Here is an 18,349-nt window from a genome sequence, read left to right on the forward strand (position 1 = left end):
GTTTATGGCGTTGTATCCATCAGATATCCACACACATTGGACGCCACTTGTACATACCACTCTATTACCACGACATATCGAACACATATATTACAAGGCAAAGGGCACTCGCCCAACCTCTACTCAAGAATCTCCCCGTTGAGAATCGTCCTCCCATAAGCATCATGGTGCCAATGGTCACCCTCCCGGGTAGTAAGTCGGTCCTGCATATGCTTTGTGTCTATTCCGCCATCCTTGGCATGTATCTCCTCCATCTCCTGCCTCTTCTTGCTCTTGGGCTTCCCTTCTTTGATGCGTAGCTTCTCAAAGTAGACGTACGAACCATAATAGAGGCCGGATGTGTTGCCGTTCAACGCCCCTTTCTTGCTGCGAAAAGCAGAGAGTTGGCGCGCGTTGAGGGTCTTGGATGGGTTGTGGAAGGACGCTGAGGCTGCGCGAAGGAATGCAGCCTGGGTTACCCCGGGTTTCTTGAGGTGTGCGTTGATCTTATGGCGGACGTCGTCACATGTATCTATCAGCGTGTCAGTCCTCAGACCTCTCCCGTCAGGGTGGTGCGAAAGCTTACCGTATACTGGTACTTTATCTTCCTCCTCGAAATCCAGCTCAACATCATCAACACTAGGCACACTATCCTTCGCCGCGACTCCTTCATTCTTCTTCGCCTTCTTGTTCGCAGTCGTCTTGATGCCCGCCATCTCGCGCTGCTGGAAGAACGCGTACGCTGCCGGATATACAGAAGACTCGACTCCCTTGTCCTTCCCATGCTGGCTCATAAATCGCGAGTACGCATTGGGGGTAATGCCAACTGCCTTTTGAAACTCGCCCACTTTCATTTCGCCATTGTCGATCAAGGTGCGTATCTTACGCCTGCATACAAATCAGACACTATACGCAGATCATGGAAGATCGGAGATGTTCATGGCGGCACGTCAACCTAGGAGAAAACTGAACAGGTCTGCAGCCTACATCAACATAGAAACCTACAAAGTAGGTGGCCTAACATCGACGTAGGCTCTAGACCTGTTCGTTTTTTTTTCCTTCGTATGAGGTGGCGGCGTAGAAACACGCAACGCGCGCATTGTTACTAAAGGAATAATCGCATACCGTAACACATCGCAACTCTCTGTCACAGGCCTGTTCTCAAGCTCGAAACTTATTTCGTCATCATCGATGATGTGGGTGCGACATATGTGAGTGCGATATAGGCTGGTTCGGCATAGGCTGGTTCGGCATAGGCTGGTTCGGCATAGGCTGGTTCGGCATAGGCTGGTTCGACATAGGCGGGTGCGACATATGCTGATTCGACATAGGCGGGTAGGACGGAGTTTGGTTCTCCATAGTCGGCGTCGGGTACGGGTTCATATACGCCATATTCAAACTGCGCTATTACGTTAACCTAGGGAAAACCTGAACAGGTCTGGAGCCAACATCGACGTTAGGCCACCTATTTTGTAGGTTCTCTTCTTAATGTAGCCTTTAGGGTGTTCAGTTTTTCCCTTGTATGTATGAGGTACTATCCTAATGTAATTGTATTCCAACACCAATATATAGCGACGATCGTTGGAGGGCAATAGGGTGGCAAAAACGCAGTTTCAGAGGGAAATAGTAGAGATGAATGAGAAAGGGCGGCATTGCGATCACCCCATCCTTATGACGTCTTGTTGCGACGCGTCTGTGTTTTGCGCTAGTGGGCGGGGAAAGCACGAACGCGTTCTCAGGGGGGCGAGTATCAACATCGTGATCGGACCTGCAAGATGCTGTCCAAGTCGACGACTCGCTCACTTCTTTGAAAGCGCAGCATGATTTTATTCAAGTGATTTCACTGTTGCGACTTGACGGCGTGGAACACAGAGAACGTCTTTCACAACGGCCGAGCATCTGCCATCAAGACAGACCACCACGAGTAAATCGGTCGTGACTCGTTGGATAGTAAGCACAACCCCAAAAGAAAGCAGCGCATTTCGATAACGGCGCATGATGACTCCAGAATCTTCGCTGGCCATTGCTTTTCAATAAGTTTTTCACTCTCCAGGACTGTTCATTCGCTGACTGAAACGGACGTTAGGCACTTGAACCGGGGGGTGTATGTGTATACAACATGAAAGCGCAGCACTATCCATAATCACGCCGAAACACGACAAGCCGCGAAATTAGACACGGCACAGACTCATAGTCGATCATGCTATCTCACAGTAGTAAGAGTAGGTCAGTTCACACCCTGTGTTGTGCCTTACCAACGCGTGTAGTGCGCCGTGCAAGGAAACTTGTCCCGGAGGAAGCCACCTGCGCGTACGGCAAGTCGAAAGCCCTAGGCAACTTCAGCATTTAGCATCACAGGAATACACTTGGACAGATCACAGAACCGGGCTTCAACTCAGTGCATCAAGTAACACCAGTGCTACTCAAACACGTCTCTTCGGAAATGAGGAGCGTTCAAGACCTCATCAACTATGACGGTAAGTTACGCTCGCCAATTCGTCCATGCAGCTGCTCCGCGGCGGCACCCGAAGGATTCGAGAGCCTCGCTTCGTCCAACACTCCGATGCGTACTCGAAGGATGCCTTGCGCGGGCAAAGAGGAAGCACCGTCCTCGTAACGAGTGTCGGCACAACAAGTCATGAGCATCCTTCGACAGGCTGACAGCCGATGTTAGCGATCACACATTGACTACTGGAGAGGCGACTAAGAACCAGACAGAGAACGAGAGCGCGCATGCGACAGTTCTTAGTACTAAGATATATTGTTATTCAAGACGCTATGGTTTCTAGGGTATCAGATCATCAGATCAGACGCGAGCCATTATTTACAAGACTTGTTGGCGAAACATGAGACGCTGCGGCCTTATACACGGCACAAGCGACCGTTTTGGGTTTGAGTACCTTGCTCACCATCCCTGACTTCCCAGTCCTCACTACCAACAGCAGTGGTGGCATAAAAGACGCCCTTAGGATCCCACCTCTTCTTGATAGCGAGCAGCTTCGGGTAGTGCTTTGCGCCATAGAAGTCGGTTTGCCAGTTTGGCTCCTGGATATCTGCCTCGTTGAGATAGACACCGCCACCCTCAGACGCCGGAGCGACTGCACGCCACGAGTCCATGATGTCGTACGTAAGGTAGTCGGATGCTTCCTTCAATTGAGCCGGCGTCGCGTTCTCAGGAACCATATTAGCGGTGATCAAGAAAGACTGGGTGTTGCGCCAGGCCTCATTGACAGCGTTGTCAACCTTGAAAGGGTTACCTGGAGCCATGTGGTAACCACCGACCGTATGACCATTCATCACTGTGTCCTGGATAGTGGTGTAGAAAGAGTTGAATTTCTCTTCGGTTGCCCAAAGGCTCTTGGGGAAGAGACGGGTAGCTTGACGGATGGTGGTCACGCCAAGTGTATCCGCGCCCCATGAGCCTTTGTTGGCAGAGTAGAAGTCGTCGTGGTAGGTCGTATTAGGGGTTGCCGAGATGTTGAAAGACTTGAGGTCGGCGAAGAAGTCCTTCGTAAGCGCGTTGAAGGACTCAATAGTGTGGTTTGGCGCAAAGAAGGGAGTCATCTGGAAGTCGAGCGTCGTACCGTAGTTCCAGATCCAGAAATACGAATAGGTACCAGCGTTGGTGAACTCAGGGAATCGCTTCATGTAAGCGTTGATGCCCTTCCAGAAGTTGGCAGAGTCGTTGACTGGGGCCTGGAAAGAGAAGACAGACTTGGTAACGTGGATTCTTGGATGGGCTTTGGCGATAACTGAAGTCACAACACCAAAAGTTCCACCGCCTCCTCCGCGAAGGGCCCAGAAGAGATCGGAGTTCTTAGAGTCAGAGGCAGTAACGAAACGCCCGTCGGCGGTGACGACCTCAAAGGCGAGAACTTGGTCAGCGGCCATGCCGTAGATGGATGCGAGAGGTGAGTGACCACCTCCGGTGATATAGCCACCACTCCATCCAACAGTCTACGTTCAAGGTTAGTGGCTGCGACTGCAAAACGTTGCATATCATGGCGACTTACTTCACAGATCCCGGTCATGACAGTCACATCGTGTTCGCGAGCAGCTTCCAGAATCTCAAACCCTTGGACACCAGCACCAGCTTTGAAAGCTGGGCCAGTGTATCCAGCCGACTTGTACTGCTTGATGAACTGGATGTCCTTGAGATTGTGCGTCCATAGGTTGAGCGCACCTGCGCCAGAAGACTTCCCGATATAATCGTGGCCAGTGTTCTTGACGGTCAGCCTGAGGTTCATGTTGCGAGCAAAGTTGACACCAAGCTGCACCTGGGCAACATTCTTGACGTCGATTGAGTAGGATGCGTAGCCGCCTAGCGTACAGGTGCCGCTAGGATCATCGGTAGGCATGCATGTACGGCCCTGGAAGAGCGGCCACATCATCGAAGTTGGGTCACTCGTACTAATCATGACGGTCAGCGAACTGTATCCTGCGATGTATGGCAACTTCACTTACTGAAGATCGGATGTGGTGAATCTGGCTGAGATGTCTGCGCACTTTGCCTCATCATAGTCACTCCAGGCCGAATTCGCATAGCATGGCGCAGCGATGGGTGTCGTCTTGATGAGTGCTCCTCCAAGTAACAGGTCGAAGATGGACCACATCCACTCCTTGGGGTACTTCGAGTCGCCTGGAAAAGCTTTGCATTGACTGCTTTTGATGGCACGCTTTGCCACGGCCGTGGTATCCTCATCACCGTCGAAGCCGAAGACAGCAGCAACGTCGACCTCAGTGGTCTGGCTGTCAGCTGTCTTCAATGCCGCGTCGGTCAATTGCACTGCCTCCTTTGGGAACAGCGGAACTCCAGCCGACGAATCCGTGGAGACGGTAGCGGCAGCAGGTGCGACATCACGTACGGCGACAGGGCTACCAAGAGCGCCGATGGCGTTCGCAGCAAGAAAGAACAAAGAGCCACGTGCAGACATAGCGAAAGGACTGCAAGCCAACAAAAGCGAAAGCGATGGTGATGAGAACTGCATCTCGTCTACACACGAAGTGTCTCTAATAAATGAATGAACTCCCACGGGGCGCTAGGTCAGACGATTTGTTCGAGAACCAAGCATCGAACCACATGGCAGATGCATGAGAGGCAAATATCGGAAAGATCGTTGCGGTCCTTGCAGTATGCAGGTTGTTGTATCTACATTAGTCGTAGTTAACGTCCGAGTGTAGTTGCCGTCTTTCGCACAATTTCCCCCTTCCCCTACGGCCCGCCCGGTCGGTGCCGTTAACTCCGCGAATGGGATCGCTTCCAAGCTGCTTAGGGTCTGCATTCAACCACAAACTCAACATGGAAGGTACCTTCGGGTTCTCGGCATCTGCACATCTTTGCGGTTCACGGACTGGCCATCTCTAAGCGAAGAGGGCTTCGGTAAGGGTTCTCAGCCGCGTCTGGCCCCACACGACTGTGCCACAGCGGAGTCGTGACTACGCGAGCTTCGGGACAATATACAATGTTGGAAGTAGAGATCATCCAAAATACGGGTTGTTGGCTAGCCACGTAAATCCTCGACAAACTTGTGGCGAGGCACTGGTGGTATTTGAATTGGAAACGACACTGGAAGGAGGGTACAATCCCCGAGAACAAAATGAAGCTTTCACTGCCGCTTCCAATTTGTCGATAATCCTTGACTGGCTAGAACGAAGGATTCCATCCTGTTCACCGCACCTTTCCACAATCGCCACCGAGGAGCAAAGCACACGGGACAGAACATCCAACGAACGCCACCGAGTCCGGACTAAAACGTCATTGGGTGCTGCAACGAGTTCACAAGGGACTTTACCGAGACTCCTCTCGGATGGCTCCCCGAGAACCGGCTACAGTCGAGGCTCATTTGCTGTCTCGCGAAGCAGGATTGCAGTGACGAGACGCGTCCAGGAAATGGGGAATCTGAATCCTCATTGTGAGAGCAATCATCTTAACCGATGCCAGTGTTATACATGCTTGAGCCCTTCCTTAGGCATGATTTTTGTGTTTACACAAGTCAATAATGGCGAACACAGGCTTGCAACCAGTCAATCTGTTCTTGGCTATCTTTCCAAGCATTTGTTGCGTTTTCATTGTGTCCGTTCGCGTCGTATTGAGGCTTAAGGGAGGGAAGTTGGGTATCGGTGAGTTTGACTGATGGAAGAGAAAACTCTGTCACTCACACATCCTTTCAGAAGATACACTTTTAGTCGTCGCAACTGTAAGATAATGCCTCAAGTTAAGACGTTAGAGTATCTCTAGATGACTGACGTATCGCAACATAGCTTCTGAACCTCGTTCTCTCTTTCACGACATGCGGCTGTGTGTATACCCATATCTCACAACGGGTAGAAGCCATACTTGTACATACAGCTGACATAGCTTTGCAGACATACTCACCAGCTATTACGGCTACCACACCCGCGATATACCGGATGGTGCAGTTGATCCAGTCCTGATGATGAAGGTACGCTCAATCAAATATACCATCGCTATGTGGCGAATGAGTCTGACTTCTTCGCAGTGGAACTATGCAAACTCGGTCATCTACAACCCTATTCTTGCTTTGGTCAAAGTCTCGTTCCTGATGACGCTCATCAAACTCCGATCGCAAAACAAGTGGATAAATCGTTGTCTATGGGGAACACTCATCATCAATGGTTGTTTCGCCATTGCTGCACCTCTCGCTTGTATCTTCCAATGCAACCCGATATCCAAATACTGGGATGCTAGTATACAAGGGCGATGCGTTGACGCTGGCGCCTACACGGTCAGCACGTCGTCGATTGTGCTCACAACCGACGTTCTGGTCCTGCTTATGCCTTCATGGATTCTGCACGACCTGAAGATGCCACTTGGTCGTAAGCTCATGGTCATTGCTTTCTTATCGTTTGGAGTTCTCGTCACCGTGGTTGGTGTGGTGCGTACGAGTGTTCTCGTCAAGGTGTTTGTCCTGGAACAATTCAAGGCCGATCCGACATACGAAGTTGGCTACACCCTCTCGAACATCGAGTCTGGTCTTGCGATCATTGGAACTTGCGGCCCAACGATCAAATATCTTCTCAGTTGCTGCATCCCTTCACTCAAGAACGCAGACGAATCGAGCAATCGCCAATATATCTACCCTACTGTCGGCTCTCAAGGAGACGCTCGTTCGAAACGCTTCACGAGAAACACGAAGACCCACAACACGGTCAGAGAAATGGACGAGATGGAACTGACCAGTATGTCTGGCGAAGACAAAAGAGCCTCGACAAAGGGTACACAACGTGGAGATGCGATGATGATTACGAAGACGGTCGCGTGGACAGTGGATAATGGCCAGGATAAAGACTCGAATAGCACCAACGGCGAACAGATGCCACGCGGTATGCTATGAAAAGTCGTAGTTGGCCAAAGGCCTGACACTAGGGCATTGATTGCGCTTGCAGTCACTGCACGCGAAGGACAACCGGGATCTGGCTTGACACTGAAAGTTTTGTACATATGTCATTGGCTCAAACATTCACAAATCACTCTCCGTCAACATCATCGAGTGGTTTTACTGATGAGTAAGTGAAGTAAAAAACAGATGTTTAAAGTTATGACCATGTTGAGCCCCACACAACTTTAGCAACCTCAGCACAACGCTAGAAAACAAATTCATAGTCTCTCTCTTGCTCTTCCTCCACGATCAAATCCGCTCCGTCTGGCAGTAACTTAGCTAGCTTCTCTCTCTTCTCGCACGGAAATGCAATTCTAATCACCTTGGCTTCATACTCCACATCACCACGGCCCGGTGGAGATTGATTCACATCAAGATACACACCTGGTACAGCCAGATCAGTCGATTCCGGCATGATAATTGAGCACCAGCTCTCCACAGTTCGCCCAACACCACGGGTCTCCATCCGCTTTATACGTGACCATGGGCCCGCCAGGGGAACAGGCATGATTCTTTGGCGAAACAGCTGATCCATTGGTCGATACTCTCAATACGTCCTTCCCGGACGGCAGCCTCTAGGACACTCGTCGACGTTCCGATTGCGTCCTTGTTTAAATGACAAAAAGCGTAGGGTTTGGCGTACCGAGCTTATCATTCTCGCCCATTCTGCGAACTGTCGGTCGTCTCGCTCGTCAGGTGGACAGTCGAGGTAAGCCTCACCGACGGTGGCGATGCACAAAGACGTGAGGGCGGCGAACTTTCCGATGAAAGTTTCAAGTGCGCCTACCATACGCTGGGTTTCCCGGATCATGCGATGATCCCGTCCATGCTCTTCCAAGTATGTTTTTAGAGTATGGGCGTCAGTGAACTTCGGAAACGATGGTTCATACTCGTCGCCTTGTAGTAGATTGTGTAGCTCCAATTGCTCAAGCCTTCCGGCAGAGCTCTCCAAGAAGCGCCCGACGAGACCTCGTGTCATGCAACCACTTAGTCGTATGGAAGTCGCTTTTGGGAAACATGGCGGTGGTAGTAGTAAATGATCACCCTCTCTATTCTCGTTAGTATTCTGGGAGCAATAGATAACGAGACGCCTAATCAATCCATATATCCACTTTCCTAACGTTGGCGAAGCTGGAGAATATGCGCCAAAGCGATTCTGGTACAGTGAGAACTCATCGCGCACCAAGGGGAAGCAGGAAACATACCATAATCTCTAGCGTCGTCTGCATTCAGATTGGAGTCATGATGCTCAGCTCGAACATGCTCGATCTCGTTGTCTAAGTCTCCTGAGTCTTCGTCTTCTTCTTCCCACGCCCCTCCATCACAGTGGAATAGACTAAGCATAATGGTTCAGCGAAGCTCGTGTGTATACTCGGCCAATCTGGGGTTACGTCGAAGTGTTCTCGCCAACTCTAACTGCTTTTCGAATGTATGAAGATCGATTTGGTTCCAGCGCCTGTAGATGAAATCGGGTGGTACTCGATGAGGCCCGAACACGACAGGTTCGCAGTCAATGGAGGCGGTATGCGAACTCAGATCGATGACGTGATATAACTCCGGCATCTATGCTGTTCAGTCACAGCGAAGGATATGGGAACATTTTACATACGCCGACATCATATAGTTGTCGGCATGTCTCGCATACTCTCTTCATGTCGATGGAAGAGCACAAAGATAGTATCTCGATAAGAAGCTCCGTAGGTAGTTCCAGTAGTGAAGACATGTGGCTTTGACCCCCCCTTGTGGAGACACTGTAAAGATGGGTTTCACACCGTTGAGATTTTCGAGAAGATATCGTGTAGTAGGACGTTGTTCGTGATTTGTGGCGAAGTAGCTGTGCCACATTAGGCAGCACTCTAGACCGCCACGACGCTTGTACCCGTTTTTGTTCCGCCCCATTCATCTTGCCGAAGACATCATTAAGGTAGAACTCATTTCGTGTGATACTGGCGTATTATCGTTATCACCATGATTTATCCCGTATTTCCAGAACATCCTCGTAACACCAGCGCTCATAGCTGCTTCGAAAGCTCTTGCACCCAGGCTAACCTTCCCTCGCCAAAGATCTCGGCTGTGGCTGGCATGTCCTCACCGCCTTCCAGTAACAAAGTGCGCACGATTATCTTTTCTGGCATAACGTCCTGATGATGATAAATATGGCTCGTGCAAACTTTGCAAAAGTAGCATCGCACGAACTTGCCTGCACCCAGTCAGCCTTTCCTCCTTCAGCAACATAAAGTGAACATACCACTAGCACCTTTGTACCGATACTGCCTGATGTTTTCCTCGCCGGAGACAATCTGCAGTTCCTCTTTCGGTATGATCTGATTGCAGGAGTACGGTCCGCCACCAAGCTTTTGGCACGTCGAGCAGTGGCAAAGTACGTGCTCGGCATTTTCGAGCTTTGCGGTCCATTTTACACTCTCACAATGGCATGTGCCTTTTCTGACCCCATCTCCTTTCGCCGATGGATGTTCAGCAGCAGGACCAAACAGCAACCCGTCTTTGATATCGACGACTAAGCTATCCTCGATGAGCGGCTTCGCGGCTGTGGAGAAGGCCTTGTGAACCGGCTCAGTGGTGAGATAATAGTCCAGATCTTCCTGATTTGCAAACTCGAGCACGAAACCATGTGTCATGCCTTTGGAGAAAGGTTCCCACGATCTGTTTTTGCCGGCTTTCAGCGACTGTATGAGCGGCTTGCCGGTGTTAGGATTCAGCGACTTGTGTTGTAGGGCCATAAACGACTTGAAGTGGCTCTCTAGGTCCATCCATGATATATCATGGCGGTATTTGAAGAGCACGATGTGTGTGATCGTGTCGCTAGCCATTGTCTCCGATGCAGGAGTACCTGGTGCGGAGGTGCGGGGCGTAATAGGTGCGGAGTCGAGGATGTCGGCTATGTTGGGGAACATATGGAAGACACAGCATGGTCTTCATAGCGAGGCACTTCATCTTATACTATCAGGCCGCCAGGAGCAGTCGAAAGGTGATGTTGCAAGACCGCGATGGCACGCGTTCATGGAAAGCGCCCCCGGGGCTAGCGCCACTGGAAGTAGCAAGTTTCGCCGTCTCCGCGCTGTGGGGCAGCTGCGCATGGAACGAACATCCGTCTTTCTCAGCATCAGCACTTCGACAACCATCATTCACTCATTCAGTCGCAACGCGGTTCTGTTAATGAGGCGCATCTTGTCAAAATGTTGTCCATTCCAGATAAAGCTCGCTAAACTGCACAATCCCATCACTGCCGCTCATCAAATCGCATCTTACGGCGTCTTCTCCTTAGCCGATCCCATCGCCTGCCCAGGCGCACTCGCATCCCTCAACTTGACACTCTCATCCGTCTCTTGCAACAGCGCATCCTCATGATCAACCGGAAAGAAGCGATAACTCCTCATTTCCGTGTTTTGCCAATCTCCATGTGCCTGACAATCGTTCTCATCTAGATCCCCAGATACGTAATGCAGGAAGTCGCCATGCGATACCACGACGATCTCCTGTTCGTCACGGTCGCGTAAGAAGCGGCGGAGCTCCAGGGCGCGCGCCTTGAGTGAGCCGCCGTCTGGTGCCCATTTGCCCTCTTTGGTGTTGAAGTCGGTGTAGGTGTCCAAGCACCTGTGGAAGTCGCAGACGTCGCCAAATTCCTTTTGAAGCCGCTTTACGTCGCTTGGTGTGTTGGCGGGCTCAGATGTAGCTTCTTGGGCTAGAGGAAGAGCGAGGATGTTGCGCTTTCCGGATTGTAACCACGGCTCCATGCTGATTAGTGCCGTTTGGATGGTGCGGCGGATGGGGCTTGCGCAGACTAGGTCGATGCGATCAAAGAATGGGAATGTTTCCGAAAGGTTTTTGCATTGTTGTTTTCCTTTGGGTGTGAGGTCGGGGTCGGGGATCTTCTCGTTGTGTTCTGCGTTATGGTAGCCTTCGGCGTGGCGGATGAAGTGCACAGCACGGGGAGCCATTTTGGATTAGGAAGTACAGGTGTCGGGAAGCGATGGAAGTGTTTTTTTTTTGAGTCAATCGTAGAAGATTTAATGTCTTGAAAGGCTTTGAGATGACAGTATTAATGCAGGGAGAGGAACTCGATATATATACTGCGAGAAGTACATCTAGAGTAGCGTCACTACTGGTATACCAAACATGCACATACCAACCTCGATTTTGGTCGTCATATGCTAGCATATCCATCGGACCAAGATCTCGTGGCGAGATGCATCTTCACCATCAACGTCCACGAAACGATAGATGCTGGTGGATGACGAGAAGGCTATGTCGGCACAGCTGTGAGCAGCATGGAAGGTCAGCCGTGTCAATACCAAAGACACGTCGGAAGTGCTCCTGAGGTTATGGCTGGCTGCGTGCCGGCGTGCAAATAAGCTCCTCGTAAGTTTAGCAGCCTTCTAGAAGGTCTACATGCCCAGCCATCGGAGTCTGGGGCTCTTAGCGTCTGGTAAGTCCCGGTTCGGAGGCGCTTGCTTGAATTCTTAGGCTTAAAACGGCGCGAAAACACTTACTGAGCCAGTGTAAAGACCCTGACTACCGCATAGACGGATACCTATCTGTTGAAAACTTGGTTCGCCGCATGCACAATGACATCCAGGCTTGAGGCCGCGTCAGGAACGACATGAGCAGTTGCGGGTAATCGGCACGTCAAGAAGGCGATGTAAAGCATGATGCCGAGATGCACACAGCAAGGTAGGAGTCGCGTAGATATTACGGCCCTTTTCAAATGTTCTTGCGCTGTGGTCTAGAATTAGTGGAGGTGAGGCCTCCGTCACACCCGCTCTGGTCGAGATTTACACGCCAAGTGGGTGACGTCAGCACGCGTGAACTAATGATCTACGGGCTTCCCCACAAACTAAAGCTTCGCCGTAGAAACTGCGCTTGGGAAGAGAGATGCGCTATGCATGGTTTTCCAGAGCTACGGTGCTTGAGATCTTGCTACACGGCTGTGACGGCATCGCATGCGAGAACTCATCTGTCATACCGAGCGAGTGTCTCTGCTAGCATACAGCACATCATAAAGTTCGTCCAACCCAACCTTCCGCTTCGAAATCAACATATGTTCCTTTCAGTCGCACAGGATCAACGTAGATATTCAATCCTTTGTCGTCCGACAAAAGATAAGACACTCGCATAATGACATACATTCTGGTTGCCTCCTGATCTCTTTGAACAGCCATCTCATGCATCTGCTTGTTGTGTCAGTCATGCGCCCACGAAACTCATCCCACATATTTGTCAAGGAAGTCTAGACAACTTACGAGTTTGTACTGTCCCGAACTCAGGAAGAATCTCGTCTCACAAGCACTTATTGTGCTCTTAACCTCGAAGTAGTATTCGATCGGGTGCCTCGCGAAGTCACGCTCAGTACTACTAGCAGGATAGCCACCTGTGCATCTCCCCTTCAACCACTGCGTCAGCGTACCATCGCGATCCGTGTAGACGATATCCGCTGTTTCGCGACCTTGCCAGTTGGCAATGCCGGCGTATTTCGGATAGCGTGAGAGCTCTCCGCGAATCGTACTGCGCCAATTGTCGAGCGTGAAGTCGGTCAAATTGAGAGCGGCGAGCGTTTCAAAAACCTGCAACTGTCAGTAAGCGGACACGGAGTCACTCGAAGCGACGACTTACAAATGCTTCACCTAGAGCCCCATGAAGGCGGTTAATACGCTCCTGATCTAAGCTGCGACTTGCTCTGGGACTGTAGGCCGCATGTCTGGAGCTAGCTGTCACATCTTCGACGAAGGTTGACTCGGATGAGTTCACAGACCCATTTGCTGAGACTAGAGAAGAGCGTCTTCGCGTGCTTGTATTTTCGGCATTGTGCACGTGTCGCGGCTCAAACAGCGACGATGAACCATCTTCATCCTCATCCTCATCTTCATCGTTCGGTAGATTCAAGACTGGCTTTGTGATCCACGACACGCACGATATATCGAGCTCGATCAGGATGTCGTCTAAGGCTCGGAGGTCGCTACCAATGATGACAGAGATGTCATGACGTGCGCTGTCGTCGACTTCCATGATGTCTGCAAGCAGTTTCGGAAGCTGTGATCGATAGGAAGATTGACGTTGCTTCGGGCCTTTGGGTACGTAGATTCTTAGACTGTCCGTCGTTCTCTCATGGTGTATGAATGATCGCTCGCTTCGAACACTAAGACGAAGGTCTGGGTCTTTGGTGTCGATGACTAGGTGAGTCGCGATATCGCCTCTGAAGATCCGAACAGCTGACAAAGTCTCGAAAAGTGAGTGATCTCCATGGAGAGCTTTCACACTCTTGTACTTCGCAGCACAGCTATGTAGAGTCAGGTTGACTGATCGCACAGAGTGGCTTTTATATGAGGTAAAACTCACCAATATAAAGCATACGCTTTCACTTGCAGTTGCTTCGAAAGTTCATCGTCTTCCTCACTATCGTCCTCGACCGTGGACTTCTCGACCACCAAAGACGAGAGATAGTACCTCTTGATACCGATATGCGTGAACATGACGTTCATGATTTGAACCTCCTCAACGGAAAAGTCGAGTAAGATGTCATGCTCCTCAAAGGCGCTGCCATATCGAGTATGGTCCCGGATAGCATAGGCATCGTGACGGCTAAGGAGGGCTGTACCGCCACTGGCAAGTCTTTTGGGCAGGAACTTGCTCGCCGCAAGATCAGATAGCGCATCTTTAGTTGTCTTATCCAGCTTGGTACTAGTCAGCATCCTGCTGACGTCGACGAGCCGCTTTCGGACATCCTCGTAGTCTGGCGATTTGTGCCTGACCATTTTCGATATCTCCTTGATGACCATAGTCGGTGTGACTTTCTTGACTTTGAGATGCTTCACGAAGAAGGGTTCCAAATGTGGGTAGATGGAGCTAAGGTCTTCGTATCCGGAAAGCAAGAAACGGCTGTGCCACACACACGTCTCAAGGGTGTGCCAGGTGCTATTCGTGCCCAAGATCAAATCGTTTTGCTGGAACTGCGTCCTGAAAATTGTTAGCACATACAAGGATGAACAAAATAACGCGGCTAAGAAGTATTCTCGGTGGTGCTGCTAACATCTATTAAAGCTTTCCAATACCTGAGCTCAGTCTCGGGTAACGATGAAGACATCGTATGTTCGATCCAAAGCTGTACAGAATTGAATTCACGGGAGAGAAGTAAAGAAGGAAAACATACCTCAGTATCTGCCACTCCTCGTCACGGACTGTATTATCACGGATGTATGAATAGATGTCTCCTGCAACGGAAAGGTTGGTTGTGAGATCGGTAGCTTGCCGTCGTTTGATCAGCTCTTCCAAGACATCCTCGGAGACAGCATCTGGTACATCTAGAGTTCCTTGAAAGAATCTAGACAGTGCAGGAATATGCCCATAGTGCGAGTGCAACACGCTCTTGTATCGCAAAAAGGCTGGGCCCTGCCAGACGCATGAAGATTTGTCTACCCAGCTTCTACTGCTGGGTATCCAGATCAGCTCCTGGGAAAAGAGTTCGCTATTTTAATGAGCCTTGTGACTAAGTTGAAGAGCATGGAATGAATGGAACGTACCAAAGATCGTCGTGATCGTCTGCCGTAGCGAACTTCGCTAGGCCCGCATATATCTTCTCCAGAATTCCCAAATCAGGATCTTGAGCCACTGACCTGATACCCTGAAGAGCGCGCTCGTAGAACTCGAGATCTACCTCGCTACGTACGCCAAATTCTTCCAAAAATCGCCACTTTACACGGCCGTCTTTGTCAAGCTTGTCCGACGTCCGGCGAAACTCAGGTATAGCGAGTATTGAACACTTGCCCAAGGTTAGACCAAGAGTCAGCACTTGATCAATTACGTCGACCGTAGGTAGGTATGTGTCTTCAAGAGCTTCGTATTGCCAAGGCTCACCAGCTATAACGGCGCATGGTACCCCTAGGTCCCTGAGCTGGGCTTCGATGCGTGAGACGTCCTTTTGGTAATCGTGCCAATGCTGTCTGAGCATGTCTAAGAATGCATAAAAATTCCACTGGCCGACTACCCTTAAAGCTGGGGAAAGCTCTGGCAAAGACGTCTCTGCATTATCGTGTACGACAGGCGGATAGTATCGGGCACCTGTCGCCTGCTCCAACCACTTTTCCCACGCATCACGCTGGTCCTTCGCAGAGTTTTCTTCCCAGTCGACTAGGGACTTGTCAACAAATTCCAAAATTCCCTGATATTTCGAGGGACAAACTCCAGTAAGAGCCTGATAAAGATGATGGGCTGCTTCTGATGGGAAGTATAACTTTGTAGAGTCTTTCACATGCCCGCTTCTTGTCGGCACCCAGATCCATCTTTTGAGCAGCGAAGCATCCTCATTCGCTCGGAAAAGGTATCGAAGGTGCGACGGTATATCAGCAGGAGCTGTGTCGGCGCGGCCATGTGCCTGCTTAATCCTGTCCACGACCAACTCATGCGAACACTCCTCGACACCGAGTGCTGTGTAAAAGGCTTTGCGCGTCGGATTCGAAGACGCGTGTGTATCGAGGAGATTCAATCCTATAGAGCTGGGAATATGGATGCCGTCGACATCGGAGAAGTAGATATGATCCAAACTCCCACCGCTACTTTGCCCTGGTGCGCCTGTCCACTGCTGACGATTCTGAAGAGGTATTATAGCCAGTTTCCTCAGTCTGCTTTGGACACCAATCTCGGGGGCTTTGGTCGACCATGCCTGTAAAAACAAGGACGCAAATGCAACATGCCATGCATCGTGCGGTTCCTTGGCTCTCAATTTCGAAGTGACGGTCAAAACATCAGTCTCTAGCCGTTTCATCATGCGAGGTAGCCCTGCCCAACGTGCCCCAAGGGAGAGAACTTCATCGATGTATTTAGGGATGTAATCAGGGGCAAGGTCGACATCATCTGATAGACCCTCCAGAATCGGTTTGCCACTATAGAGCATGTTGTCGCGTAGTAATCGTAGTTCTCTCGGTCTTCTGAGGTGTCGCTGTCGCCAAGTCTGCAGGATAGGTTTGTCTGCCAGCTCTTGTGTAATCAATCGACACATTGGTTTCCATCGATCGTCGCGTAGCCCGGCAGGTAGGTAGTCGAGCCAAGAATACCTTAGGGGATCATCGTCTTTCGTGAACTCTTCAACGGCCCTCGCGAAAGTCTTCGCCACACCATGGAATATGGATTCATTCCACGTACAATCAATGACGCTTTCTCGGCTTGCAGAAGTGATGAAATCTGACTGGATGAGGAACTTACGGAATGGATTAGCATACTTCTTCTTTACATGAAACGAGCTTACCTGAACTTGTTGCAAACGCTGCAATGGTAGATAGGCGAAAACGTGATGCCCAGATTCGCTAAGCTTTGGCTGTTGTGTTGTAGCGTCCACTGGAAAGGCCAACTCGACGCGCGCTGATCTGCGACCCTCCCGATATTCGTGTGCTGGTATATCCTCGACAACGTGAGTGAAACATCGATACAAGCTTTCATCGACCGTGGTTTCATCACCGAACTCCTCCTGCCGCCTGATAAGGACGCGATCTAGGGGAGATTCAAGTGCGATTCTCTCGAAAGTAGTCGTTAATTCTTTGGCGTCCATGTCTGTAACATGAACACGGAACCTCCGTAGTCTCTGCAAGAAGAAGAGTGTTGTATCAGGCATGCTTGCGACAGCATTGAGTAGACTCTGGTACTCTGCAGTCGCATCCCTCGCGAGACGCAAAGTTATTCTCGTAGTCACATCCTCAGGGAGAGTGACTGGCTCGGCGTCCAGAGGCGTCACCATACCAAGACCGTCGTCTCCGCGCCGATGTTGAAACCGAAATGACCAGAGTCCAGATTGAACGTGCACGTCCTCTGCAATGGAGAATACAGACTTGAATCCGAAGCCTTTCTCTCCGATGTGATCGTCTGTAGCTGACGATTTCTTCGAGCTTTCCCCAGTCGCACACACTGCCTCAACGTTGGCTAGTCTGAAGCCATCTTCATTTGTTTCCACAATGAAAGCATCTGGCGCGATCTTGAATCGGAGGAATGGTAGTACCGATGCGCGGTGTGCCTCTTTGTACAGCGAATCATCAGCATTCTGAACAAGTTCGTACAAGAAACGATACTTGGACGAGTAAAGCTGCTGGGAGATGCTGCATCAATTGTTAGAATATGAGTATGATTTGACCTGCAACACAAACCTTTTGGTGAAAGCTGCCTCAAGCTTGCGCTGTTTTGCAAAAACATACAATGTCCGGTCGCGATGTCCGTGGGAAAGCTTCTCCAAATCCAGTCGGTAATTCTCGTCGATATGGCCTTTGTTGACACGAATGTTCTCCAACACAGCTTTGCACTCGTCCACTGTTGATGGTTCCGCCCTTCCGAGCCGTTCGAGCACTTCGTGGTACCTGCCACTAATCATGCTGAGAGGTAAACAGCAAAGGCGAATTTGGTGTCGCGAGAATATAGTTCAACGAGTCAAATATAAATGTTTACCTCCTGGGTCAACATAAAGTGATATGTGCGATTATAGCGAAAGTGGAGAGAAGTCATGAGATTGCTCGCGTTCGATGGTGGGAGTGAACCAGGACGGTATTGGCCGCTGCACGCGTGCGGCGCGGTACCTGCTCGCGTCGCACTTACATGCAACCCCGAGACATTACAGGTAACGATATGCGCCAGGTATTTCAAATAGACCAAACGCGCCGAGAACGAGCTGCTGAAGGATGCACTTTGAGACAAGCCTCAAGCCTTCCTCAGAAGCTAGTCCTGATAATCTCAACTCAGCTGGCTGCGGCCCCCACGAACCACAGTTGCTCATAAGCGTGTTTTTACTATTAAGGGTCAGACATTCGTTCGGAAGCGCCAGCTTGAGTTGTTTGTTGACGCGAAGCAATCCCGTTGTCAGTACTGCTAGAAATTATGGGGAGATGTTTACACGTCGCTGAAGACCAGATCTAGGTATCAAAAGATGGTACTGCTGTAATGTGGGCGGAATTCGATCATAACATCTTGATTTGTGGATG

General features: G+C 50.4%; 6 protein-coding genes across 6 annotated transcripts; 1 reads left to right on the plus strand and 5 right to left on the minus strand.

The window, feature by feature from the left end:
• Positions 1 to 119: 119 nt before the first annotated feature.
• Positions 120 to 974, minus strand: J4E90_002291 (uncharacterized protein; the record flags this gene model as incomplete). Its single annotated transcript, XM_051431872.1, has 2 exons — positions 120 to 867; positions 967 to 974. 2 exons carry the CDS (start codon positions 972 to 974, stop codon positions 120 to 122), a joined length of 756 nt encoding a protein of 251 aa, XP_051295006.1.
• Positions 975 to 2,841: 1,867 nt separating this feature from the next.
• Positions 2,842 to 4,913, minus strand: J4E90_002292 (uncharacterized protein; the record flags this gene model as incomplete). The annotated part of the gene is made up of 3 exons (XM_051431873.1): positions 2,842 to 3,936; positions 3,993 to 4,389; positions 4,444 to 4,913. 3 exons carry the CDS (start codon positions 4,911 to 4,913, stop codon positions 2,842 to 2,844), a joined length of 1,962 nt encoding a protein of 653 aa, XP_051295007.1.
• Positions 4,914 to 6,416: 1,503 nt separating this feature from the next.
• J4E90_002293 (uncharacterized protein) lies at positions 6,417 to 7,334 on the plus strand (the record flags this gene model as incomplete). The annotated part of the gene is made up of 2 exons (XM_051431874.1): positions 6,417 to 6,422; positions 6,480 to 7,334. The coding sequence occupies 2 exons, from the start codon at positions 6,417 to 6,419 to the stop codon at positions 7,332 to 7,334; spliced, it is 861 nt and encodes a 286-aa protein (XP_051295008.1).
• Positions 7,335 to 9,391: 2,057 nt separating this feature from the next.
• On the minus strand, positions 9,392 to 10,294 carry J4E90_002294 (uncharacterized protein; the record flags this gene model as incomplete). The annotated part of the gene is made up of 2 exons (XM_051431875.1): positions 9,392 to 9,579; positions 9,628 to 10,294. The coding sequence occupies 2 exons, from the start codon at positions 10,292 to 10,294 to the stop codon at positions 9,392 to 9,394; spliced, it is 855 nt and encodes a 284-aa protein (XP_051295009.1).
• A 351-nt stretch (positions 10,295 to 10,645) lies between these two features.
• J4E90_002295 (uncharacterized protein) lies at positions 10,646 to 11,338 on the minus strand (the record flags this gene model as incomplete). Its single annotated transcript, XM_051431876.1, has 1 exon — positions 10,646 to 11,338. The coding sequence occupies one exon, from the start codon at positions 11,336 to 11,338 to the stop codon at positions 10,646 to 10,648; it is 693 nt and encodes a 230-aa protein (XP_051295010.1).
• A 1,263-nt stretch (positions 11,339 to 12,601) lies between these two features.
• Positions 12,602 to 17,745, minus strand: J4E90_002296 (uncharacterized protein; the record flags this gene model as incomplete). The annotated part of the gene is made up of 6 exons (XM_051431877.1): positions 12,602 to 12,961; positions 13,011 to 13,674; positions 13,734 to 14,351; positions 14,545 to 14,715; positions 15,008 to 17,476; positions 17,525 to 17,745. The coding sequence occupies 6 exons, from the start codon at positions 17,743 to 17,745 to the stop codon at positions 12,602 to 12,604; spliced, it is 4,503 nt and encodes a 1,500-aa protein (XP_051295011.1).
• Positions 17,746 to 18,349: the final 604 nt, after the last annotated feature.

This window comes from Alternaria incomplexa, assembly GCF_024043165.1.
Source record: "Alternaria incomplexa strain BMP 0042 chromosome Unknown scaffold_2, whole genome shotgun sequence".
In the NCBI taxonomy this organism is placed as follows: Eukaryota; Fungi; Ascomycota; class Dothideomycetes; order Pleosporales; family Pleosporaceae; genus Alternaria; species Alternaria incomplexa.